This window comes from Colletotrichum truncatum, assembly GCF_014235925.2.
Source record: "Colletotrichum truncatum strain CMES1059 chromosome Unknown Contig_0005, whole genome shotgun sequence".
In the NCBI taxonomy this organism is placed as follows: Eukaryota; Fungi; Ascomycota; class Sordariomycetes; order Glomerellales; family Glomerellaceae; genus Colletotrichum; species Colletotrichum truncatum.
In genome coordinates, this window is record NW_027222402.1 from 4,240,439 (window position 1) to 4,266,198 (window position 25,760).

Below are 25,760 nucleotides of genomic sequence, written 5' to 3' on the forward strand. Positions count from 1 at the left end.
TGCTAATGCTGTCGAGGTTTGGATGGTAGAAGACGATAACGACGACGATGGTGTTGTGTGTTTTTATTTGTTAATGTTTGCGGAAGGAGGAAGGGAGGAAGGGTGAGATGAAGGAGGAGGAAGAAGGAGGTTGTGTGAGATCAAACTCAGATTAGATAGGATGGGAAAGAGAAAGACCAAAAAACAGCAAACGAAGAAGGCGCGGAAATATGTCTTTTGTATCAAAGGGAAGGACCAAGGCAGGTCATACATCACCTTCCCCGTTCACCGGGAATTTACTGGGGCAAAGCAAAGAAGGAAAAAAAAACAAAATACTTGTGTGGACGTGTGACCAACTCTTCTGGAAAGCCTCACCCCGATCTCCCCCGTATACCCCCGTTCGCCTCCGCGCATGTTCCCACAGACACGGATGGGAAGATGCTTTTCGTGCCTCATGATCACCTTTTCTCCGTTTCTTACCAAGCAGGCCAACTCCACTACCAAACGACACAAGTCGGGGGCCCGTGGGCGAGCAAGTAAGAGTGTGGGCAAACCACAACGTAAGAGTGTGGACTGTGGGAGATGGGGAGAGGGGGCGAGGAGTGAGCTGGTTCTGGCCAGACTGTGGGAATATCCTCACACTGTCCTCGACAGCTTCAATCTCGAACAACCTCTGTCGCTGGGATGTGACCAACGGAAGGGGCGTCAGGTCTAAGGTACGTATCGCCTTTGGTAGAGTACATGAGCTTAGAAGCCAAAGAGTACCCAGGTACCATCCATTGAAAGGGGAGCAGGGTCCGGCGTCCCCATCGGCCATGGACTGACTGACGTTGACTCTCATCACATTTTCTCGGTCGAATCCTCGGCCACTAAGAGGAGACGAGCTGAAGTGTCGAGAGTTGAGGCTCCGGGAAGGGAGCTGGAGCCACCGCTGGCATGGGCAACAGCACAGACGCAGACGCAAGGCACAGCGAGCAATGGGAGAGGGAAAGGGGAGAGAGAGAAAAAAAAATTACAAGCAAGAAACCACAATAATTCTGATAGATGGGACCCATCATCCCGCCGAGAGGGGACCGTCGTGTCGTTGTCGGGATGCCCTGCAACGTCAAGGGTGGGTAGGAATTCGCCGAAAAAGAGACTCAAAAGGGGGAACCACAATTGACATGGAATCGGACCCTTTCTCCTTGGCAACATGGCCTGGCAGCTTCGTTGTCGCAATCTGGTTTAGCGGGCTTGAACCTAAGTTGATCCGCCTGCGGCTGCTGGTGGAGATCCCGAAGGCTCCGATTGACGTCAGGGCGAGCTGGCGCTGTGGTATGGAGGGACGGGAGAAGGCCGCGGCGCGAGGCACGAGTGGCCGTTAAAGACTCATGTTCCTGAACATTGCTGACAAAGGGACGCCGGCTTTTAGCACTAGTCGAGAGCGAGAGAGTCAGATACCCTGCCACGTTTTTCTTTCGGGCCAGCCGTTTCTTCAAGAGATCGCCAACTACGTACATCAGACGGGGTTGTTCAGCCAAGCCAAACAAAAATGCTTGGTAAAGGGGACAGAAAAGCAGTCCAAGGAAGGAAAATAAAAAAAATATGTCGGTTTGATGCAAAAACGTAAAGCAGGGAACATGGTGGCTGCAAGTACCGTACCGTACCGCTTGCAGATCCACCGCACGGGCGGCATCTGCCATCTGGCATGGCACGGCCTAGCAATGGGAATACCGTGGGTATGGCCAAACGCCAGACACCGATGCAATCTGCAGATTCTCTCACAATCTGTCGGTGTCTCTGGCCGCGGTGGGTGGGATGTCGTGAGGACAGGGGTGTCGTTGTCAGTCGTCCACCAGGCCGTCAGCCAACTGCTGATGGTGCTGGTGTAGTTGGTGCTTGCTTGCTTGCTTGCTTGCATGGCATAGCATGGCGAGCCCACGCAAGGTCCGAATATAGAGTGGCCCCTGTCCCTGTCCCTGTTCCCTTGTCGCCGCCCATCTTGTTTTCCACCAGGTCTGATTTGGATTGCGCTTGGCTATCTTCCCTCGTTATCTCGTCCCCTGTCAGCTCAACCCCTGGCACCCTGCCCACTGTTCGGTCCGGCAATCAGATGCCGCCGCACAGCTCTGGCTTGACGTTTTAGCTCCTGAAGTTTGATCTTGCTGCAGAGCACGGTGGCGGCATTTACAACGCACAAATTCAGGCGTTGTTTCGATAATCATTACGACTTGAACCACTAATGATTTAGGTAACTAGGTTTGCATTTCGAACGAGGTCAAGCACTTGGCAAAGAGAAGAAGTAGAAGAGGTCCTCCCCCACTCGGAAGGGGGGCGTACGACTGCCTCACCGGCCTTTTGGAAGGTGATGACAGGAAAACGAGAATGAGAGCCCAGAAAAAGACCGAGACTCGGCCACAAGGGCCCGTCAAAAACTCCTTACTGTAGCCCCATCCTCTACCAAGCGAGGCGTGAGAAGAGAGACGCGCGAGACAGAGTGAAGAGAATGTGCTGGCAGAACCATGACGGTACGGCCTGAGCTTGATGAGATGTGGAAACGCAGAGGAGAAGGGGGAGGAGAATTGGACCGCGTAAAAGGGCCGAACTGGATAGAATTCACGATGGGCACGCGAAAAAAGGCGAGGAGGATGGCATGTAGCGTTGAATGAGAAGTGGGAATAGAGGAGCCGCGAGCGACGATGCAACGAGATGAGGCCGAAGACGCAGTCTTTTTTTTTCTTCATGCTGGACTAGTTGCTGTGCGTATAAACTCTGTCCGTCTGTGAATAGTCTGCTGCTACAAATCTCGCGATAATGCACTTGACCGAGATCATACCCCTCTCCTACCTTCCCCCCTATCAACCCCTCCTCCCCACCTCATCAAGTGAGGACAAGATCACAACCATCTGGACATCACCAGACAGTCAAACACATAAAATGTCAAAATATCACACAATTCCAATGTTCAAAAAACACAAAACATTCCACGTCGTAGAAAAGGTGACAGCACAAAACACAAAAAAAAAAGAATAAAAAAAGGTCCACATCGCGCAAATTCTCGCCTCGCCTTCGGGACGTGCGCCTTGAAAGCGGATCCATTCTGGCCGCGCCGGTGGACGCTCCTGCTTAAAGGGCCCGAAATGCGGCCACGCCGCCAGTGCGGCTCCCCGCCCCGCTGTTATTCCCGCCCGGTGGGCTGATCGGATGTTTTCCGTCGCCCTTTCCGCTCTAGACTTTGATGATGCGGCGCCACAGTGCCTTCCCTCCCTATGCTTGGTTGCTTGCTGTTCCTTCCCATCGACTAAAGAGGTACGTATAGAGAGAGTGATACCGGTAGTACCAGTGTGCATGTGGCTCCATCCATATAACCATGAACTATGCAAATCATAGTACCATTTTATACGCTGACATAATCACCAATAATATGGAATTTCATCACACCCAAAGAAAAAAGAAAAAACCACCACAAGGTAAGCCCACTGCCCAGATCGATTCCGCCGCGAATTCTCGAATGACGCATACGCCACAGTCGAGAGACGGTCTTGGCCCGTATACTCAACTCTCATCGTCACGCGCTTAAGTTTCTTTGCTACTCTAAGAGAGAATAATAGTCCATGTGATTCTCGGCGCCGATGGATTTCCCGTTTTCCCAGCCACGGACGTTTTCTCCCGGATCCCGGGCCTACGTCGAAAGTCTGGCTTCGTCTAATCAGATCCAGATCCAGATCGAGATGCCAATGACGTTTGTATTTCTTTGTTTTTAGTCTCTCTCTCTCTTTTTTTTTTTTTTTTTGTCTGTTGTTCTGGTTCCTTGTTACCAAGCGGACAGACTCTCGTACCAAGTAAACCCCCAATCAGAAACCTCACGACGACCCTGCCCTGCCCGTCGTCCCGTACCATAGTAGCGTAAGTTCTCCATTGTTGTAATGCATTTCTCATCAATCAGGCGACGACCCCAATTATTCTTTTTTTTTTTTTTCCACCGCACCTGAAGCTCCGAAAACTTGACGCCTCACAATCACGGGGATACACCGACTCAGACGATCGGTGTTACAGCCCTACGGCGGCGAAAGAGCGGATCGGGAGGGTCACGTCAGTTTGTCGGAGATAACAAAATCGTAGAGAGGGAAAAAAAAAAAAATCAATCAGTAGTCATCAAGGTATGACGGCATTGCTGATTTTTTTTTTTTTCCCCTTCCCCTTCGCTCTCCCCATCTAATCAGTCAATGGCCACTTGCCCTGTAAAGCACGCGATAAACGAGTCATGGCCAGTGACGTAAAACCTCACGACAAGATGCGCTCCATCAACAGGGAACAGCTGAGCAAAACTCTTCACCGGGAACACGTTTTTTTTCTTTTTCTTCTCTCATATCATCTAACGAAAGGCTTGTGTCACTCGAGTCCCTTTGCGACTCAGTTCCCTCAAGGTATTGATACATATGATAAAAACAAACGGTGACAAACTGCACATCATTGTCTCCGCAACTGTGTAATGAGTTCTTCGCCCCCCCCCCCCCCCCCCCCCCTTTACCGGAAAGCCGGCCTTCCCGTCCTCCTCCCCGCTCTCCGCTGAACACCGAGCAAAATATCCACACACATCGGGCCTTGTTAGCCCGTCTTCAAGCCCGGAACAAGCTCGGAATTGTAATCACGTAGTTATCCACCTCGCTTGTGTGCCTTTCGCTGCTTCAACCAGTGGTGGTGGTGACCTCGGTTCCGGCCCTTGACACCTTTCTAAGATGGGGACTCGGCCACCTCGACATCCTTGCGCCGGCGCTTCGCCTTCCGCGCGCTCGGCACGGGAGTGGCCGCGACCGATTCCGTAGCCCCCTCCTCGTCGCCGTTTCCTCCCGCTTCCAGCTCCGCCATGACCTCATCCGTCAACTCCACAGGTTCCCCTGGCAGCACGTTTGATCCCGTCTTGCGCGCAAAGTTACCCCGGAGCATCAGCTTGCCGGCCTTGGTTCGCGAAGGCTGGGTTGACGCGGGCACGCGGATAGGTGGCATGTCATCGTCGACATCGCTGTTCTGCACCGACTCCGGCTGCAGCGACGTTACTGACCGGCTTCTGCTGCCCGAAGTGATGCGCTGTCTAGCCGCCATCTTCTTTTCCTGTAGACGGTCCGGAATCTTGCGAATATCGAGCTGTGATTGTGATGGTGTACCGTTTTGCGAGTCTTCGCCCTCGCCTTCAACTTCGTTATCGCCGTTCCCCTCGCTGACGCGCTCTTTTGCAGACCGGCCCCTCGAAAGTCTAACCCGCTTCTTGGCCGGGCTGGGTTCTCTCGAACCTTCCTGCTGACTTGCGGGTGGCTGCAGAGACGGGGTAAAACCAAGTCGTGGAGTCGACTGTTGCGACACGGCCGACGAAGGCTGTCGTTGTGCGGACGGGGAGTCCTCAGCGTTGGTCAGCTGAGTCTCATCGTTACCCTCCTCCTCGTCGGAACTGTCACTATCTACTATCTTCTCGGCGCTGCGGGCGTTCTTCTTCGACTTGGAATCTTCCTTCCTCAGCTCGGCCCTAGGCGCGACAGCCTTGTATTCGGTCTCCACATCCCCCTCCTCAAGTCCGTCGCTGATGAACTTGGCACCTCTGGGACCGTTCTCTTTGGCGTCCTTCAGAATCCAGCGTGCGCAGTCTCTAACTTTCTTTTCCTGGTAATTCGGAACCCGCTGCTTGAGACGGTGCCACAGCAATTTGAGCGTAGGCTTGTGCCATTTCCGCCGGAATGGAACGTCGACCAGTTTCGACCAAGATATAGCCGCCTCATCACCGGCAGCTCCGGCCAGAATCGACTCGACAAATCTGTACTTGTCCTCGGGCGACATTTCCTGGATCTGCTTACGGGCCTTGTGCAGGATCCAGGGGACTTCCTCGTCGTCGGCTGACCGCCGAAGGAGATCGGCTTCGTTCAGTTCAACGTTGAGGGTTTTCCATTTCCTCAGGCATTGCAGGCGACTGCGTTTTCTATGCATCATTTCGCTAATGGTTTGCCAGTTGATGAGATCGGTGGGCTTCTCCAGGTGGCTGCGGAGCGGCTTCCTCATCCGCCGAAGTGAAGTAGTCACCGCCTCAATCAATTCCCGTTCCTCTTCCTCTGTCCACTTCCGGCGCTCGTCGGTTCGGCCACAAATAATGTAGTTGCGGTAACGATCGCGAACGTCAGACGGAAGCCGGCCGATCTCGTCGGCGATCATGACCCATGATCCGTCATACTTGTCGTGTAGTATTGCAACCTTGGCTTCCTCTTCCTTGGTCCAGTCTCCTCCTCGCTTCTTGTGGTTGTGAAATTCTTGTCGAGCAACGTTGATAACCTTCTGACGCGGCCTGTTGGGAATAGCCCTGGTGATGAAGTCCCACATCTCTTTAAATTGTGAGTGATCAAAATTCGCGTTCTTAACCTCTTTCGATATTTCGCTCTTCGTCTTCTTGCGTTGCTTCATGTGAATGAGGTCATTCATTTCCTCCTGCGTCAAACCGTGGTCGTCACGGTATTGGCCAACTATGTCCGCAAGCTTCTTAAGCTCCTCCACGTCAAAAGAGCCCACTTTGGGATTCGCCTGAGCCAGTGGTTGTGCACTTTTTCGCGGACTGCTCTGCGCCGACGATTTTTGGGCAGGAGACTTGGCGACTTTGGAGACGCGAGATGCTGCCGACGTTGCTGTCTTCGTCTTCTTGACAGTAGATGCTGGCGCTTTCAGCTTCGGCTGCTTCGTAGTGGCCGCCTTAGCAGATGCTACACGGGCCGACGGAGGCGGCGACGGGGCTGCAAGACTTTCGTCGGCTTCGAGATTCCCCGTCTGGTCCTCCTCATCCTGGTTTGAGAAGAAATTAGGCTTGGAACGCTGCCGCTTGGAGGCAGTCGAGCGTCCGGATTTGTGTACAGAGCTGGGTACGTTGCTTGGTTCAGACATGTCAACGAGTAAATCGGCATTCCGCTGGCGTTTGCGCCCAGGCGTGGCCGCCGTGCCAGCCTGTGCATCCTTGCGGTTACCTGACTTTGACGTCGAACCACCATGGTTGAGCGCGTCCTTGAAGGTCTTGATGGGCAGCTGAGGCTGCTCAACGTGTTCTACATCAACATCGTCGGCATCAGACTCCGCTTCATCACTACTGGGCGTGTCTTCCCTGGGCGGCTGAGATGACGGAGGCAATTGATCGGCAAAATCTCCCTGTTCAGACTGGCCGTCGTCGACAAGAGCTCCGGACGCCAGGGGCGCGTTCGAGGTGTCCGCCATGCTGACGTCTCCGTCAAGCTCGGACACTGGATCAGGCTGTGACTCTTCATCTTCCGAGTCATCCTGGCTGGCGGCCGAGGGACTTTGTTGAGCCGCCCCACTCTCGTCTTCTTTTTCCGAAGCTTCCTCTTCTGATTCCGCGGCTTCTGAGATGATGTCGTGCAGAGAGGTGGACTCCCTAGACACTCCCTGTCGGAAAGCTGAAATTTGAGAGCCCCGGGACATGCTTCGGCGTCTCTGGGCAATGACGCTCGGCGAAGAAAGCGAAACTTCATTATCGTTGTCGCTGGTGTCGTGATCGGCATCATCGCTGATGGAAAGACCGGTAGCAGAAGCGCCCTTCGTAGGCTGGAACAATTGTCTAGAAACAGTCGCGAGCTGCGATTGTTGAGGTTCGGACTTGAGGGTGGCGTCCATGCTGAGATCCTGGTCGAATTCAGGGCTTTCCAGTTCGCGTTCAACCGTCAGCTGGTTGGATGGGGAATCAGGTATCGTCTCTTGCGGCTGGGCTTCCATTTCGTCATCTTCAATGTCCTCCAAAGGTTTGCGGGTCTTTCTCTTCTTCTTGCGGCTCGACTCTTCGAGTTCGACGGAGTCAGATGGCCTTGATCTGCGCTTGCGCTTCTTTTTGTTGCTGGTGGGTGCAACACCAGGCTCGGTCTTGATCTCGAGGCGCTCGCTGGAGGACGAAGCATCGTCGCCATTTGCTTCCTCCCGTTCAGAGCGGCTCGTCCGCTCGCTTGTTGTCGGGCTGGGGAGAGCTTGATCGGAAGGCTCGTAATCGGCATTCTTCTTCTTGGATTTGCGCTTCTTTCGGCCAGTCTCTTTTTCCTCAACCTTCTTCTCCTTCTTGGGCATCTCCTGCTTCTGGGGGCTATTGTCGTCACTGGCGCTGTTATCGTTGTCGGATCCGTATGCAGCAATATCATCGTCTTCGTCGCCTTTAGCTTGGGTAGAAAATGGCATCATGTCGGAGAAGGGATCGACATAGTCTTCGGTGATGCCGTCAGGGATATCCTCGGACTCGTCGTTGTCATCCGTGTGATCCGCCTGGTCCCATTGCTGCGACATGTCCGATGCTCGATCGTCAAGCATTGACTCCTCCATTTCGGCGGGAGCGGTCGAAGAGAATTGCTTGTGGTCGACTTCCTCACGCGGTGGCCTCGTCGGGCCAGGTGACGAATTCTTATGTGGCGACGTGCCGAAGAATCGCTGTGAGAGGGAGCTGAACATGGCGTGGCTCTAGCAAGGCTACCACCGCAGCACAATTGCGCTATTGGGCGATTGAAATTAACCTAGCGAGGGTCCGTCGTCGTCGCTCGCAAGGCAGCTCTGTCAGGGAGCTCCTTGGATAGCGGTTGGGGGGGTCGACGTCGGTGTCGATGTTGAAGTCGAGGTGGGCGACGAAACGGACAGCGGGGAAACTTTTTTTCACCATGTAAGGGAGGCACGGTACGGTGGCTGGCTATTGCTGGCTGCTGCTGCACGTAACGCGACAGAAACGCGGGTGCAAACCCATAAAGACCTATAGTGGGTCCGACCGGGGGGTTTTGTGGCTGTAGGCGAGTACCGAAGGGGAAGCTTGGGCCTGTCTTTCCAGTGCTGTGGGATTCTATTGATAGAGGGGATGAACCAGTGACCAGTGGTGTATTTGGCCCACTACGATCGACCGGCTTAGCGACGTTGGTAACGGTTACGGCGCTGAAGCTGCAAGATTAGCGAGACCAGATTATGTAACACAGGCATCCCATCACTTCTATTTGGAAAGAGAGACCTGGAAATCCCCTTCCAAAGATGGGTTAGGCTAACATTCTCGTGGGGGCAGGTTCGATGACATAAATGCTTAGATTAAGAATGCAAATTGCTGTTTCTCTAAGAACAATGAAACTTGACATTTACTTTCTACCAGATGTAACCAGAACCCTCCATCTCAAGAGTTGATTCACTCGGCAGCTTCATATGTTGGATCACAGCATTATCCTCATTAACAATGCCATAATTCTACAGTTTCGTATTCCTATCATTACATCGTTATCTAATCAAACACCATAACCAACATACCGTAACACCAAAACATACACTTCCTAGCCACGTCGTTTGCTTCCTTCCAGCCCTACTTCTCTCCGTCCCTTTTTCTGCGGAAAAGACTACCAAAGAACTTCTTCTTGCCAGGCTCTGTTTTGGGTGGCGGGATAGGAGCACTAGGAGCAGTAGGAACAACACCAACACCGGCGCCAGAACCAGCGCCAGAACCAGAACCAGAACCAGAACCAGAACCAGAACCAGAACCAGAATCACCACCCTCATCCCCCAGGAACGTCCTCATGCCGACTGCCGCGTCTTCACTACTGCTGCCCCCTGAGCCCACCTCCCTCCCGTGCTTGAGTTCGGCCATTGAGACCATCTTGCCCAGGAGGCGGGTTCTTCCGGGCACCGCGGCGGGTTTCTGCAAGTTCGCCGCCGATTCCAGTCGCCGGACCGACCGTGGAGGCGGAGGGTCCACCGTAGGAGCTATTCATCCTTGTCAGTACTGTCCGTCATCCTTTCAAGTATTCGAGGAGTACTCACTTGTACGGTACGTAAACGCCGCCACAGACGCCGCAGGACGGACGGTTCGGTCCTTCTTGACAGAGAAATCGGCCCGAGTGACGAACTCAGAACCAGACGCTGCCGGCGGAGACGAAGGGACCGGGGGAGGGGCGGGGATGGACGCCACGGGGATGGGAGGCCGCCGCATAGGTGAACGCGGAGGAGGAGGAGGCGGCGGCGGCGGCGGGAGTTGCGGCTGGGGAGGTGCGTGAGTGACGGCTGGGCCTGGTCCGAAATCGACGTCGATGAAGGCAGGGGCCTCCGGTCGCGCCCTCCGCTGAGGCACCGATGGCAACGGCTTGTCAGGCGCAGGCAAGCTCGGCGCCTCAAACCGCAAGGATTTCATCGAGCGGACCTGGCGAGGCGGACGACGTGTAGGTGTCTCGATGTCACCTTCCTCCATCGAATCGTCACGCTCTGCGAGGCCCGCTGAACAGGGTGAGAGGACGTCCGCCATCTCACGGTTGAGCTCGTTTCCGATGTCCGCAATGAGTCTCGAGGTTGAGCGGAAGACAGTGGTAGCAGCAGTACTCGCTCCGGACTGGCTAAAGGTTGCACCAGGAGGAGGACTCTTCATTGCGCTGAAGCGGAGCGGTTGAGGATATGCTTGCGAGACGGGGATCTGGGCGAGGTCGGCGACGGCTTTACGTCTGCGGACTTTCAAAGAAGGAAGGTCCGAGTCGGTGGCTTGCTGGGCTGAGTCTCTTCTGTTGGGGAGCGATGAAATGCGCGAGCGCCCGGCAGAGCTGACAGCTGGTGAAGTCGCCGAGTTTCTGAGACCAGGCGACTGCGCGGGAGATTCCATGACGGGATCCAAAGCTGGAAAATGAGAGGTATCGCGCGCTGCATGCGGAGCGGCGAGAGCTGTAGCGGCTGAAGTAGACGCAGACGCAGAAGCAGAGGCATCTTGGGAGCTTTTCTCAATACGAGTACGCCGAGCGTGTTTGCTGGTCGTGGAGCGATCCGATGAAGCAACTGACGTAAAGGATAGAGCTTGAGAGCGACGCGACTCCGTGGTCGAAGAAGAATTGATTGAGGGTGCATCAGAAGCTGCTTGAGAAATACCTGACAAGCGATCGTGATGAGATGCGGCAGATGAAGCTACCGACGCAATTGAAGCCGCGTCCTGAGTTTGAGATTCCTGGGCGCCAACCTGTGCGATGGGCTGAGAAGATCGAAGCTTGGTTCTGCCTTGAGATTCCTTGGGAAGATGAGCATCTCCAACTGTGGAAGATGTACCCCCTCGTCCCAACATATTCTGCCGTCTCTCTTGTGAGTGCATACGACGGATGTCGGCGTCCATACGAGAGTCATAGGTTCCGTAGGAGCGGGCATCATGGACTGGCAGCTGACGGCTAGGCGGGCTGTCAATGGTTCGATTAGAGGCCTGAGAGTGACGGATATTCTGATGTCTTAATGAAGTGTCGCTGAGAGTGTAAGTCTGGGCCGCCTCGGTGTTGGGAATGTATGACACCGGTCGGAGAATCGGCGAATGTAGCAGGGTCCCAGCCTGCGGTTGGGCCTCGGCAGATGAAAGTTCGCTCAAGTGTCGCGGGGTCAGGTCCTCTTCCTTCTCATCATCACTCTGCGCCTGTGACATAAAGTCGAGGGGAGTAAGACGACGACCAGCAGCCGGACTGTGGATGACTGTGAGGAAACTGTCTTGTGAGTAGATTGAAGAAGAGTCTTCAAAGTCGGGACCGTCGTCGTCGAATGCGATACTTTGCGGATCTGTCTCGTCGCAGGGCTGCCGGGTCTGAGCGTCGTCTGATGTGCCGTGAGTCTGAGTGTCTTGCGCCGGTTCAAGGCCATCCGTCTGCGGAGAAGATGGGGAGCTGCAGAGAGGGGAAACTGGTGCGGGAGGCAACGCAGAGATGTCATAATCAATACTGTTTGGAGAGACATCGTTCTCGTCCTTGTCAGTAGTCGCTGGAACAGGTGAGTAGGGTCTAATGACGGTACAAGAAAAGAGTGCAGATTCTGGGCGGTAAACTGCTGTGATTTCGCTGAGCGCCTCGTCAACAATGACCTGGTTACGAGGGGTAGTAGGCACATCTTGAGCCTGTTGAGGTGCAAAAACCGTCGTCGTGACTGATCTCTGCGAGGCAGCGACCGAGGGCGGACGAACATATGTGAATTCATCGGAAACATCGTTCAGGTAAGCAGAAGCGGATGTGAGGTCTCTAGCGTTAGTATGCGAATCAGCGAGGGTGGCAGTAAGAGTGCTCGATGGAGGTGTTCGGGTTGAGACCCGTTCAGATGCAATGATGGGTCCCTGCTGTCGTCTAATGGAGTTTCTGTTCAAAGAGGGCGATGAAAGGAATTGAGGTGGGAAAGAACCTGTAAACTCACGCTCACTGCCTGTGTGAACAGCGACAAAGAAATCAGTGCTCTCGCGAGGGATTGAAGCGGTCGGGTCAAAGACAAGAGACTTGGTCGACTGCACCAGAGTCTGGTGTGCCGATGATGCTCTCGGCCGGTCGAGTGTGAAGTCATCAAAGGAAGATTCGCGTTTGTGGGTCGAGCTGAGGACAGAAAAGTGTGAGCTGTTGTTGCAGAGATAAGCCGGAAGTAAGGGTGATGAAGGGGCGAGGTTCAAAGGAAGAGGCATGAACGAACGTCTCTTTGCTGCCTCCTCATCCATGTCTTTGGTCACTGGAAACGGCCTCTTCTTTTTCTTCCAGATCGGGTCTTGTTCTTCTTCGTCAGGGAGGAAGTTTCTGGTTACACCTTCAGGGATGGAAGGCAACAGAAGGAACTCTTTGTAGTCTTCTGACCAGCACCAGGTCAGGTTCGGTTTCTGGACTGTGCAGTCCTCTCCTTGCCTGTCTGCCTTGGCTTTGGCGAGAAGATACCGTCGAGTGTATTCCATAGGCGCGAGGCGCGGGCGGGCGAGGCGGAACTTGGGCGGCGGTTCATTGTTGCCAGAATACACGGTAGGGTGTTGGGGTTGAAGGAGGTAGAGGGGGAGGTTGGACGAAATCGATGGTGAGATCAGGTTAGAGGGACTTCGGAGGGATGCAGCATAAGATGAAATTCGCTCGCTCTCGGAGGCTGTTCTGGTTCGCTTACGAGCTGCGGCCTGGCTAAAATCATTGCCGACGCGTCTCATCTCCTCCGGGGGAACGGGATCGGAGATTTGCGACTTTTCGATACCGGTGCTCCGCTTGTTCCGCAGCTTGGTAGCGCTGGGAACGGATCGAGTAGGTGTCTTGGGACGAAGCGAACTACTGGATCTGGTTGTGCGAAGGAAGCTTCTAGGTCCAGACTCAGTCGGGGTCCCGGGTGGCATGCCAAACTGGTCGAGAAGCTCTTTGAGGGTAGGTAGTTCGGGGATTTCCTTCTCCATATCGGAGTTGGCGACAAAGTTGGCAAAGGACTTGACCTTGTGAAGTATGTTTGACGGAGTGCGCGGCCGTTCAATATTGGAGGCCGGCGTTTGAGGCAACGGCGTCTTTGGACGCGATGCCAACACAAGAGCTTTGGCGAGGTCATCCTCGTCTTCATCATCTGACTCCCAGGTATAGGTTGGAGTGCCATTATCGATCTTGGCCGGGACGATAAGACCATATATGGCAAGTTGATGCTTTTCCCAGCCCTTTTCAAGCTCAATGTGGCGTGCTAGGGGATGTTCATGGAAATCAGTCTTGGAAAGATCATCCGGATACAGCAAAACTGGAGGGGAGTCAAAGTCGTAAGCCCATTCTCTGCCATCGGACTTGGCGCCAGAAATCTCGCGGCCTGGACATCCTGCGAGGAGGGGGGAGGGGAGGGGAGGAGGGAGTGGTGGAGGAACGACCGTCAGTGGAGGGCTCTCGATGGCGTAGGTCAATTGCGGGATGACGATCGGAGGGGGAGCAGGGCGATTTCGTCGCAGAAGCCCTGAGAGAGGTATAGGTCGAAGGGTCTCAGTTGACTCTGTGGTTCTGAGACTGGCTCCGGAGGCCATGAAAGAAGAGCCTTGAACAGGCGAATTGGGAGTCGGAGGGGGCGTGTCAGAAGAGCATCCATCATCCAGAGAAGGTTGAGGGCTGTTGCGGGATGATTCTGAAGCCATCTTCGCAGGTATAATCGAGCGTAAACAAGACCAAGGATGAAGGGCATCTGGAAGTTGTGAATTATTAGATGGAGGATCGCCGAATAAGATGAGTATGAGATGGAATATGGGATGGAGCGAGGGAAAGGATTGAGAAGTTCTGCAGCAAGCTTCGCAGGTGTTAGTTTTCAGCCTTGAGTGTGAGATTTGGTGACTATCAACGTACTGGGTATTGGAAATGCTTGTCAGAGAATAATGTGTTGCTTTGCTAACTCCAACTAACTGAGTAGTTGTAAAGGTAGTCGAGCAAGGAGCAGGTGAAGCTGAAGAAAGAAGATTGGCAGTTTGGAGAGAATATAGGTTGGTGAGTCGATTGTGTAGTTTGGCAAGTTGGCGATTTGAAGCGGCCACAAAATCTGAAGAGAGAAAAGTGAAAAAAAACAATAACACCTCCAAACCGATCCTCGGGTTGACGAGCTGGGAGTTGGGAAGGAACGACTGAAGGCAGGTGCACGGGCCAAGGGTTGTGATGCTCAGTGAGGATGAATCATGGTGTTGATGCCGCTTGTTGACATTCGAGGTGTCTGCCTGAAAGACACTGCCGAAACTTTGAGACGGACCTTGGGGAGTTGGTAGGGTTGTGAGATGGTTCAGGCTTCATGGGCAATATCTGGCTCACGAGACTATCTACACACTAGCAACACATTCCAATACATATTTATGATAGTATAGCAGTCGTGATATTCACATGGAACATTGACCAAGCTGTGTCAAATACACAGCGACGAAACTAACTCTAGCCTACGATATGTAGAGTTATTTCTTGATGTAGCATTTTGGTCGGGCCTCTGGCTGGTCAACCAGGCCAGCTATATCTGACCACGTGACTGAGTTGTGAGCTACATCAACTTTGATAAAGAAAGAGAAAGTGGTAACAGGCTGAAAATTACACCCATGGCAACGGCGGTGTAAGAAATCAAAGACAAGCGACGTCAGTATGCACCAGGCCAGGCTTTTCGCACGGTGGCCACACTTGAGCATGAGTTCGTATCATAGATGAGTTTAAAATGAAGGTTGACTAGTCTTTTGTGTAATTCTGTTATGAAAGCTAGACTGTGTTTTAGAAAATATTGCACAAGGAAGTTCGTGGGCCAGGTTAAGTTTCTTGCCTTGTTATCCATCTCTGCTAAATTAGGAAGTTCAAAAAATGAGAAAGGGGTGAAATTTGTCAAGATTAATTCGATTACAATCAAACAAGAGATATGGCATATCAGCCACAGGTCTCCATGGAATAACCTAGGCCAGTGGGTGAGAGACAAGCTTCTCGCACATAGGGAAGGAACAAACCAGCTGGCGAAGCCCTAACAGCAAAACATATTGAATGCATGTCTTCAAGAACATTATGAGATATTGATTAGATAACACACTGAATAGATAGAACGACTTGAGTGAGGCCTCAATTAAATTGTCAAATTACAGCTGGGTTGTAACAGCCTAATGGTAATCCAATTAGCCAATGGAGCCGGAGAAATATCTATAAACCTAACTAAATGCCAAGAAACTAACCAAATTGCAAAAGAGAACAAAAAACTTCACCGACTCCTCGGCCCCTCCGGATATCTCACGGGTATCTCACCTCCAGTGAAGCCATCGTGACAGCTCATTGGCGTCGTCAATGCAGCAACGTCCCACTGCATCCTGAATCCGGAACCAAGCATGTGGGGCTTCTTCCCAATTAGGATATCAAGCCACCTCCCTTTCCCCCTCCATCTTCACCGTTTCCTCCAATCGAGTCTTGGCAAAACTGCCTGCGCCACAATTCAATTGTTTGTTGGAACTACTACATGGTACTATGAATGTAGTGGTAGCAAAAACAAGGGTTGTGCCAAGGAAAAAGGGAAAAAAAAGATACATTGAATTACCAGGAACCGATAGGCGCCCTCCGTGTCACTGTGGCTTGACCAGGTGACGTTTCTGGCTGCTTTTGATCCATAACAATCAAAATCTCGCACCTCCGCCGCAATTTTCAAGGCCAGATAGGCTTGTTTCTTTTGCCCAATTCCGCTCGTTTTCTCCCCCATTTCCTCCCCTCCCTCCATTCCAAACGGCCAAAACGGCCAACCGTCATCCAACTTTCACTCACATTTCAAGGACCTGACGACAACCGTTGACTAAAGCTCGCAGCTGGCCCTGCATGCTAGTCATTTCTCGACAATGGCATCCGTGAGCAAGGGTGGTCGGCTTACGCTGCTGCGACCCTCTTCTCGGACCCGGTGGACCGGGACGCGTAGTCGTGGCCCTTGGTCTTGGGGGCTGTCAGCAACGGCAAACACGGCAACAAGAGGTCCGCCGCCGAGCTGCCTTTCGGCGAGGCCTGCCTTTACCGCAAAGTGCTTCTCCACATATCCTTCACGAAGGACCGGTACGTTGGTGCGCGTATGTTCTTTTCTCTTACGACTGTTTTCTGCCATGTTTCATTGGCGCGTATTGTGCGGCCTAGGGGGTGAGCCGCAGCATGGACGTGGGATCGAACCCGACAACATGGGAGGATGCGCTACCCAAAACCTGGGCAGTCCTTATTTGGCGTTGGTTTTGTCAGATTTTCGGCATCTTTATAGCAGGGATGTCGTCCTTCCAGTTGCCTGTTTCAGCTGCAGGCCAAGATGTGCGGCCAGGCTGTGTCTTGTCAGATCATGTCAGTCTTGTGATGGGTGTGATTTTGACCTCTTGGCGTCAGCCGAATAGGCTCATGCTTCACGATGAAAGTCTTGCATCGACATCTTGTCTTTGTACCACATGATTCCTTCTGGTCGAGGCCAGAATGTCAAGGCAATGAAAGAGCTGTGAAACGCCATCGCAAGATGTGATGAGCTTGACAAGCATCACAATATCATGATGATGCCAGTTTGGTCATATAACACCAAGCTCCGACCACTTCCAGTTCCCACCCCCCCAATCAAATGAGAGAAGCCATTCTACGATGAGCCTCTATAAAGATGTAGAGATGAAGATGAGTCTTTCAAGTGAAACTCATCGCTCACAACGCGCCTACCTCTCACGGAATCATGACTAACTCACCCAGACACACAATCCACCTCCAAACAAGACACCAAACAAGAAGCACCGAAATCCCAAGATGGCGACTCCCTCCCCAAAAAGATGCTCGAGTCCGCCGCGACGTCCTTCGCCTCGATACTAGTTCTCGCAGCCGGTTTCGCCATAGCAGGCTATGCCTACCACAAAACCTACAAGCGCATCGTCCTCCAGAAGATGACGCGGGCGTTCACGCCCGGCGATCCCGTCCTCGAGCTCGCCGCCATCGGCAAGGAAGTCCCGCAGACCGCCGCCGAGGCCGACGACCGCTGGGTGCAACGGCCGGAGCAGGCCCGCATCGACAAGATCGTCGACGGCTCCGAGGTCGGACACTACTTCCTCATGGTCGGCGAGAAGGGCACGGGCAAGAGCAGCATGCTGATCGAGGCGATGCGCAAGATTGACGGTGACGGCGTCGCCATGTTCGAGGCCCACGCCGACCTGGAGATCGTGCGTATCCGTCTCGGCAAGGCGCTCGACTTTGAGTTCCACGAGGACTACATCGGCGGCTACTTCTCCGAGCGCGGGCCGCGCGACACCACTGCGCTGCTGGACATTGAGCGTGCCCTCAACAAGCTCGAGAAGGTGGCCCTCGTCAACCGCGCCGAGCGCAAGAGGCCGCTCGTCGTCATCATCAACCAGATGCACCTCATCCGCGACGACGAGGACGGCAAGGACCTTCTCGAGCTGCTGCAGCAGCGCGCCGAGCAGTGGGCCGCCGCCAACCTCGTCACCATGGTCTTCAACACCGACGACTACTGGGTGTACGAACGCTTCAAGCAGCTGGCCACGCGCATGGAGGTCATGTCGGTGCGCGACCTGCCCAAGTTCCAGGCCATCAACGCGCTGTGGAAGTACCGCGTCAAGTACTTCAACGAGCAGCTCAGCCAGGAGAAGCTCGAGGAGGTCTACGACCTGGTCGGCGGCAGGCTGTCGTTCCTCAACCGGGCCGCCAAGAGCAAGGACATGGTTGCTACGTGCAAACAGATCTGCCAAGTCGAGAAGACGTGGTTCCTCAACCAATGCTGGATCCTCGGCGCTGAGATGGACGACGACGTGATGGACCAACAGAAGTGGGCTGTAAGTCACAATACCACCACCACCACCACCCACACCACCACCCAGGAGGACATTCTCCGGAGGAGGACAGGCACTTTCACATGGTGAACTTAACGCTGACAATCACAGGCGGGCGCAATGGTCCTGGCACAAGCCCTCGTCGACAAGGAGGAGGACATGGACAGCCTCTACGACCCGGAAAAGGGCCACGTCCTCCCCTCCTACCCCATGCACAAGGCGCAGCAAATCATGACCCGCGCCGACTTCATCCGCGACATGGACCGCCTCAACCTTTTTAGCATCGCCGCCAACGCCGAAGTCCGCGCGTCCTCGGTGCCGATGCACCGCGCCTTCCAGGAGATTTGCGCCGAGGAGGGCTTCCGCGAACACCTCGCGAAGACGATCCAGCGTATCGGAGACATCGAGTCGCTCGGCCGCACTCGCGAGCTCGTCGCCAAGGATCTGGTCCTCGGCGGCAAGTATGAGATTCTGAAGGAGGGTAAGAATGGCATTGTTGTCAAGCTTGTCGAGGGTGAGGACCGCGGAATGTATGTTTGAGCCTAGCGGGGCGGCGGGCGTGGAAGTGAACTGCGGAAGACCAAAAACACCAAAAAAAAAAAAAAAGTGTATGATGGGACGATGACGGGATGCTCGCATGGTGGAGGGATTTTAAACCGATCGGGGAACTCTCGCGAGGCTGACGCCTTGACTGGGAAGTCCCTAAGATTGCGATTAACCCGTTTCTGCGATTTGCGGATGTGAAGATGCGCGATCAGATTCGATGGGTCCGTCCCAACCCAACCCACCACACCACACTCACACCCTGATCCCGATCTTAGGGTATCCCATCCCCCCCCCCCCCCCCCCTTTCCACGGATCGGACATGACTCCGTGGTGATTGATTGGAAGGCTCACCGGTTCGCAGCTCATCTGACTTGGGATGAAGCTTGTTGGGGGGCCGGGCGATCACCCAAGATGGCGGATGGGGCTGTCATCGCGTGGTTCTAAGAATCTACTACTCACACTGACGTGTAAAGTCCATCATGGACATGGCCAACGATGCCAAAAACGATCCTTTTTTTTTTCTTCTTCTTTATCTTTTCCTATTTTTTTCCCTGCGTTTTATTTGCTTGTACGATACGGAAGAGTGTGGACTAGAGATACAGGTTGGTTGGAACGTTGCATTAATGCCCCGTCCATCCACCACCCTTGGGCGGCCCCCATGTACGATCGATTGTTAATATCCGACAAATCAAGATTTTTTTTTTTGTTTGTTTTCCCATGTACATGTACAATTGGTTCGAAAAACTTGGAAATAACCCCCGTGAGAGCTTCAAGTTTCGATCCCCAAAGATCTTCGCGTCGGAGCCCCCCCCTGGATCACGCTCTTCATCTCGCATACATGCACAGATTCTGATGTGAGATAGCCGTAGTCTTCCGATCCCCTGCTCTACGACGTCTTGGGGAGTTTCATCCCCCCCCCCCCCCCCCCCCCCCCCCCCCCTTCAAGATAGCGTCGCGATACGCAACCGTGGTGTTGCGATCTTGAATCGGAGAAGACCCCGTCATTGTTCGTCCTCCATCGTCCATTCTCACCACCCCCCCCTCCCCATGAATAATGGGAGAAAACCTAGAACGCGATCGACTCCACACAGTCTTCCGACAAATTCAACCTAGCAACCAAACCATCACCTTTTGCTAATTGCAATAGGCGGACAAGATTTACTAGACTCGGATCTCAATCCAATAGACCTGTTTGCTTTTGTCACTTCTTCACAAAAGGTCTCCCTTTCCCCTCCCCAAGAAGTAGGTAGAATGAAACGTGGAGAAGTACTCCGCTTTCTTCATCCTCTCTCCCAACCCCAGCCAGTGCCCCAACTCAATCTAACCAGATTTAACATTACCAGGTTTACTACTACTACTCTCTTTCTTTCTCATCACCTTTCCTCGTGAAGCGGTTCATTATTTTTTTTGCGCAGGGGTTAGGGAGATGGGATTCTATAGCAACGAATATTGGCCCGCTGGGGGGTGGAAGGACGGGGGCGTAGATTGGGGGCCACACGCCAAGACCCCGAAATCAGCCATTCTCCCGCCCGTCCAAATCTCACCTAAACGAAGATGCATCCTGCGAGCGTGCGAGAGAGAGAGAGAGAGAGAGAGAGAGAGAGAGAGAGAACGGAGGGGGAAAACCGAGGCACGACAACAAAAGGAAATGCACGCCATGCCGCCCTCCATAGGGTGGCCCTGTATTATCGTCTTTTTTTTTTTTTTTTTTTTTCTTTCTTCGCCTCACCTGCGAGCTGCAACGCCATCAAAAGACGCACGCACAGTCCGGGGATTGGTTGGGTGATTCAGGGTTCACCAAAAAAAAAAAAAAAGGATAGATCCATTCTGCTGCAGAATCTCATCCTCGCGCCGCGCCCCTCCCCATCTCCCCCATCTACGCGACCCAGCATACAGGCCACAGAAGCAAATCATAGACCCTTGCCTGCCGTATCCATAGGTACACACATGTACAGGGTGGTGGGATCTTCTCCACGTACTCAGGTAGTACTAGTAGCCTGTACGTGGACCAAAGCAGAGAGAGATCCCAATCAACCCACAGATGCAGATGCAGATGCAGATGCAGAGTAAAGGAGTGTGGTGGGAATTCATTAGGAGGAGAAAAAGAAGAAGAAGAAGAAGACGCCGGGGCATATTTAAAAAAAAAAAAAAAAAAAAACCAGAATGACAAGGGAAGAGGATGGACATCTTGTATGCATTGGCGCGCTGGCAAATGGAGATCCTCACCTCAGAAGGTGAGTCGTACGAGGGGGAATCACAAGGTGCCTCCCCACCCCCTCAACCGCATCTACTTTGCCAATCAGCATGCATCCGAATAACAGACCCTGCTTAGCTATACACAGATACATGGAACTGCACAAATTGAGTGCATGTCTTGAGACAATATGCATGAGCGGCCTACCGGCCCGATTGAGGCTCGTCCATGACATTGCCATTTTAACGCTGTCCGTCCAGTGTTGTTCCTCATGGGGATTTTCCTCTTCGCCGTAGCGGGTAAACAGACACATCCAGGCCGGGGGGGCACACCTGATACGTGTGATTGAATCTTCATCAATGAGTCGAGTCTCTGCAGCTGAAGGCGGCCTCCCCCCTTTCCCTTGACAGGGGAAACGCAAGGCCACGTGCATACAATCAAGCCATCATGATAGGACAATTGACGGGAACATACATTCATGGGAACATAATCTTGTGAGGGCGGGCGCAAACATGCGCGGCTTGTATGTGGTATTGTTATCGTCGGCCTCTTCAAGCCAGTGTTCGACCATGATGAACGAACGCCCTAGTATTGCCCTCCCTGCAAAACTGGAAAGCAGTGGTAGGTAATAAACATGTGCAAAAAAATCAGATTCGGACAGTGTCCGAGCCGCCCACCTAGAGATCAATCCCCTGATCCCCTGACTGTGTCCCAAATTACCCAGGCAAAAGAGCAGAGACAAAACAAGATGAAAAAAAAAAAAAAAAACACATGCCCAAGCAGACCATGGGAGAAGAGCCATCCTCCCAAGTACAGTAAGAAACTCCGGTCAGCGAGGCAACCAGCCGCTGAGGAAACCCGCGTCCAAGTCCACCAAGCTCCGCTGAAGAAAGTCCCGCGTGCAAAGAGTACCGAATCCGACAAGTCCTGACCGTTGTTGTGCTGGCCTTCTCAGGGTTGTAAAGTATTCTGCCTCTCGACTGCCTCCTGTTCGTCCGTTGTATGAAGTTGTGATGCATGTGGCTTGACCCCTTATACATGATGTCGTCTCCGTTACATGCCTCGTCCGATAACTCCAACTACACAAATGCCAACCCCAGTAAGAGATAGAGTGAGGAAATGATAAGGGAAAAAAAATAGCGAGAGAATACAACACACGGTCATGTTATACCGGCGGAAAAGCAAAATACGAGCATTGTGTACACCCCAGAGACTAGGTGCAGAGGAAGTCGAGACCTTGGTTTCTTGCGACACCTTGCCAGTCCCAAACAGAAACCCAGTCACCGAAATCCATAAGCCGCCAGAGCTCTTCGAGGACGTCAAGCACGCGATCGCAGTTACGGAGACCCGTGTAGCCACGGATCGACCGGAGCACTGTGCGAACGCGCTCTTGTTGGGCAGGATCGAAACAGGTTGCTCCAATGACGAGACAAGGCATAAGCAGCAATGTTAAGGCGGGGTCAGACGGTTTAAAGCCCTCCATGATGGCCAGAGACTCGTCGACCGCAGCAGTTATGCGGTTATCGTGTTGAGGAGGCCGACGAATGGGCGGCGGAGATGCAGGGCGCTGCTCGTCAATGATGGCACAGCTCGAAGAACCAGCATCCGATTCGTGCATGGAGCTAGTCCTGGATGGTCCTCGAGAGCTGGGATCGCGCTTCAACTGCATCGCCGACGGAAATCCGGCTGCTGTCGAGGGCCTTAGTCCGGGCGAAGATGCACAGCTGGTAGCTGTAGATGGACGGGATATTTGTGAATGACGACGGGAAGAAGAAGATGAGGTTGAGGTAGCGATCGAAGTCGCCACTGAAAATACTGACGGTCTCCTCTCGGAGGCCGTGGGAGGATAGATGGTTCGGAACAGATGCAAGAACATCATGTGCTTGTAAACATGCCCAACCCTGTGCCGGCTGTCACCGGGAGGCCACACAGGCATCCACTGCTCGATGGCCTCTTGGATCTCCTGAGCCCGGTACAGGATATGATAGTTCACCACCGTCTCGGATCCCCGGTAGACGTTTTCCCGAATGGTGTTCCTAATCGTGGTGATATGGCAAAGATACTGGAACAGACCATCGGCAACGCCCAAGAGGCGAGGTGACTCAATAGGAACCAGAGGGCTCCAATCCTCGGAAGCAAGACGAGGGCCGTCCATGGTAGGGTGCCACAGAAGCTCGTCGGCGTAGATATGATACTGAAAGAACTCTTGGATAAAGCTTAGGAATACAGTGTCTTCGGGGGGCGTCTGTTGAATGAGATCCTTGTAGGCCCGCAGATGAACCCTGTGGGCACCGTGAGGGTTGCCTTCGATAAGGGTGGTGACGAGAAGGCAGAGCATCTGAGCGAAGCGAGCAGAAGAAATCGCCTGGCCATCTGCGTCCTCTTCCTCGGAGCGACGAATATCTGCGTAGAATGACTCCATCGCCTGCTTGTGATGGTAGTCAGATCTCTCCTGCAGCGCCTCTCGGTTGGTGGTCGGATGCTGCTGCAATAGCTTGGCGCCATAAGGAGTGTCAAAGTCGATATGCTTGCTGCTCATAGCAAGGATCGAATGCATCACACCTTGGTGCAGATTTGCCAGGGGAAGGATAATGTCCTTGAATGCGTTCTTTGCCTCACCTTCAACCGTGAGTACGTTGCTGAGATGAACACCGTAGTGTTTCCAAAAGATCTTGTCCTCGATGGTGTCGACGCCATTGAACAAAGGTTGCATGGTAAAGACGAGCGAGTCTTCGGCCCCGAGGCGGTCTGTGAGGTTGTTAGACAGGATCGACAGGCAAACAGTCAAGTGCACACCCACCATCGCAGGCCTTCTCTTTGCCACTCCTCCAAAGCTTCTTCTCATGATACCCCTCGCAGACCACAGCGTTCTTTTCGCAGTTCATACCTGTTGCAAGATTAGAAGCGTTTTTAGTGATGAACTTGCACTCGCCACTCACATCTAGGCTTTGCCTCGTCGCACTTCTTCTTCCGTCTCCGACATGTAATGCATCCAGTCTTGGATCGTCCTTTGGTAACCTTGCTCGGGTTCACCACAGGTGCCAGAGGGTGCTTACGAGGCCGGCCACGGGGTCGTTTTTGTTTTGGTTGGTTGGAGGATGGCGAGATCAAGGCGGCTTCGGCTGAGCTTAGCGGGGCCTCCTTCACATCATCTAGTTTGAAGTCGTCGTCCATAGGTTCTAGTTTGGGTACGGTGAGAATATCGTCCGAGCCCTGTTCCCATACAATGTCGTTGTCAGCGTCGTCTCCGTCGAAGGCATCAGCGTGGGCAGTGCTCCAGGAATCAGTGCAAGACGAGGATGCGGAGTGTACCATTGTCGGAGCGCAGGAAGGGTCCATTGTTGCAATGTCCATGCCAGTGCTGACGGGAGACAACTGGCCCGTATGAGACTGAGTAGCGGTGGCCGAGTTCATCCAGGCGGCCGCTTGGGAGAGAGGCGAGTGCGGGAGGAGCATGTCTCCGTTCATGTTGTCGTCCGAGTAAGTGCTGTTGTTGTCTGACCAAGAGAGATCTCCCTCATCCGACGCGACCGGCATAACATTAGAATCCATGGCTCGTCAATAACGAGACCATGCCAACAGGGAAGAGGCCAAAACCAAGGCTCCTATGCCAGTTGACTGTGTGTCGTGGCAGGTGAAGCAGTGGCGAGTGGTAGTCGAGAGCTGGGCGGTCGATCAAATATCAAGGCCAAAGGGCAAGAGGATCTCCGAGGAGGCGAGAGTGTGGAGAAGCAGACGGCAGCAAAGTGGCCTCGAAGTTGACAACAGGGCAGAGTCAAAGGGGACGAGACGAAGTAGGCGAGAGAAGACGACAAAGAGGTTGAGGTAGGCGAAGTCGTCGAAGATCAAGAGCTGTGGCGGACCGCTCAAGAAGAAGGGAAAGGCTGATCGCTGAGAAGCCGACGTGGAATGGAGGGGCTGAAGTGGGTGGAGAGATGATCGCTGGGTCTTATTTGGAAACCAGCTTGCCGTCGAGACGAAGTGGGAAAGAGGGTGAGGGTCGTTGGACGACAGGACATGGGCCGGCTGCTTTCGAGGGGCGGGATATGCACATACATATCTGCAGATAGGTGCGCTACTAGTGGGTGGGAAGTTGGGACAGTGACAGGGTCTATCTGGAGGAGTGAGGACGACGTGCAGAGAGAATCGATGTTTCTCCCACACGCACTAAAGTCCCCTAGCACCTTAGCTCCCCACATGCGCAAGGTGTGCACGACGGCGAGTTGGGGGGGAGTATTGTTTCCCATACGATCATGGATGGACATGGGCGGATAAGGACGGTGTGGGATGTGAGGTGAGGTCTCACGTTGTGCCAAGAGAGCAGGGTAGAGGTGAACATACTGGGGGTGATCCTCCGCCCCCAGGCCAGCCAGGTACTGCTGTGCCGTCGGTGCCGTGAGGCAGATGATGCTAATAAAAGGAGAGCAGCAACCCAGCAGTTGTCGTATAATGAAAATGGTAGCGAAAGCACAGCGGAAATACTGTCAGCTTGGCCATCGTCAACACGGTGGACGCCATGTGGACTTTTGGGGCCTTCTTGGCGACAATTCTCCACTTTGTAGTGTACTGGTACGGTGTGGTTGGTGGTGCTCTCTGTGTGTCTGTTCTATTGATGAGTCGAGCAAGCAGGCAGGCGGCCAGCAACAGAGAGATGATGGGGAAGCCCTCTCTTAGTCGTCCCGTTTGCTCCTCCAACCCAGGAGCGAGCACCCTCGGCTCCTCCTCCTCTTCCTCTCAGGGCTCACCTCTACATCTGGTCTCTAGTGTGTACCTAGTACACTCGCCGTCCACCAGCCCTGGTCGCTGCTAGCGTCGTTTGGCCAAGCCCCCCTGTCGATGACAGAGAAGTATCCCTTTGTATCCCAAGTCATTACCCGCACGACACAACCCCACGATGTCTCAAGTCGTTATGATTCGCTGTCGTAGAATTTCTTCTGTTATTGACATGGGCCATCTTAGCCAGAAGGTGGACTGTGCGCACACCCCAAGCCCCAGTCATGCTCGAAAGAGTGATGCAGCGCGGAGGCT

At 53.5% G+C, this 25,760-nt stretch overlaps 3 protein-coding genes across 3 annotated transcripts; 1 reads left to right on the forward strand and 2 right to left on the reverse strand.

The window, feature by feature from the left end:
• Positions 1 to 4,692: 4,692 nt before the first annotated feature.
• Positions 4,693 to 13,843, reverse strand: CTRU02_209214 (uncharacterized protein; the record flags this gene model as incomplete). Its single annotated transcript, XM_036732842.2, has 4 exons — positions 4,693 to 8,439; positions 8,868 to 8,904; positions 9,315 to 9,708; positions 9,766 to 13,843. The coding sequence occupies 4 exons, from the start codon at positions 13,841 to 13,843 to the stop codon at positions 4,693 to 4,695; spliced, it is 8,256 nt and encodes a 2,751-aa protein (XP_036575481.2).
• A 3,138-nt stretch (positions 13,844 to 16,981) lies between these two features.
• On the forward strand, positions 16,982 to 18,532 carry CTRU02_209215 (uncharacterized protein; the record flags this gene model as incomplete). The annotated part of the gene is made up of 2 exons (XM_036732840.1): positions 16,982 to 17,995; positions 18,104 to 18,532. 2 exons carry the CDS (start codon positions 16,982 to 16,984, stop codon positions 18,530 to 18,532), a joined length of 1,443 nt encoding a protein of 480 aa, XP_036575479.1.
• Positions 18,533 to 21,945: 3,413 nt separating this feature from the next.
• Positions 21,946 to 24,284, reverse strand: CTRU02_209216 (C6 transcription factor; the record flags this gene model as incomplete). The annotated part of the gene is made up of 3 exons (XM_036732839.1): positions 21,946 to 23,480; positions 23,533 to 23,619; positions 23,672 to 24,284. 3 exons carry the CDS (start codon positions 24,282 to 24,284, stop codon positions 21,946 to 21,948), a joined length of 2,235 nt encoding a protein of 744 aa, XP_036575478.1.
• Positions 24,285 to 25,760: the final 1,476 nt, after the last annotated feature.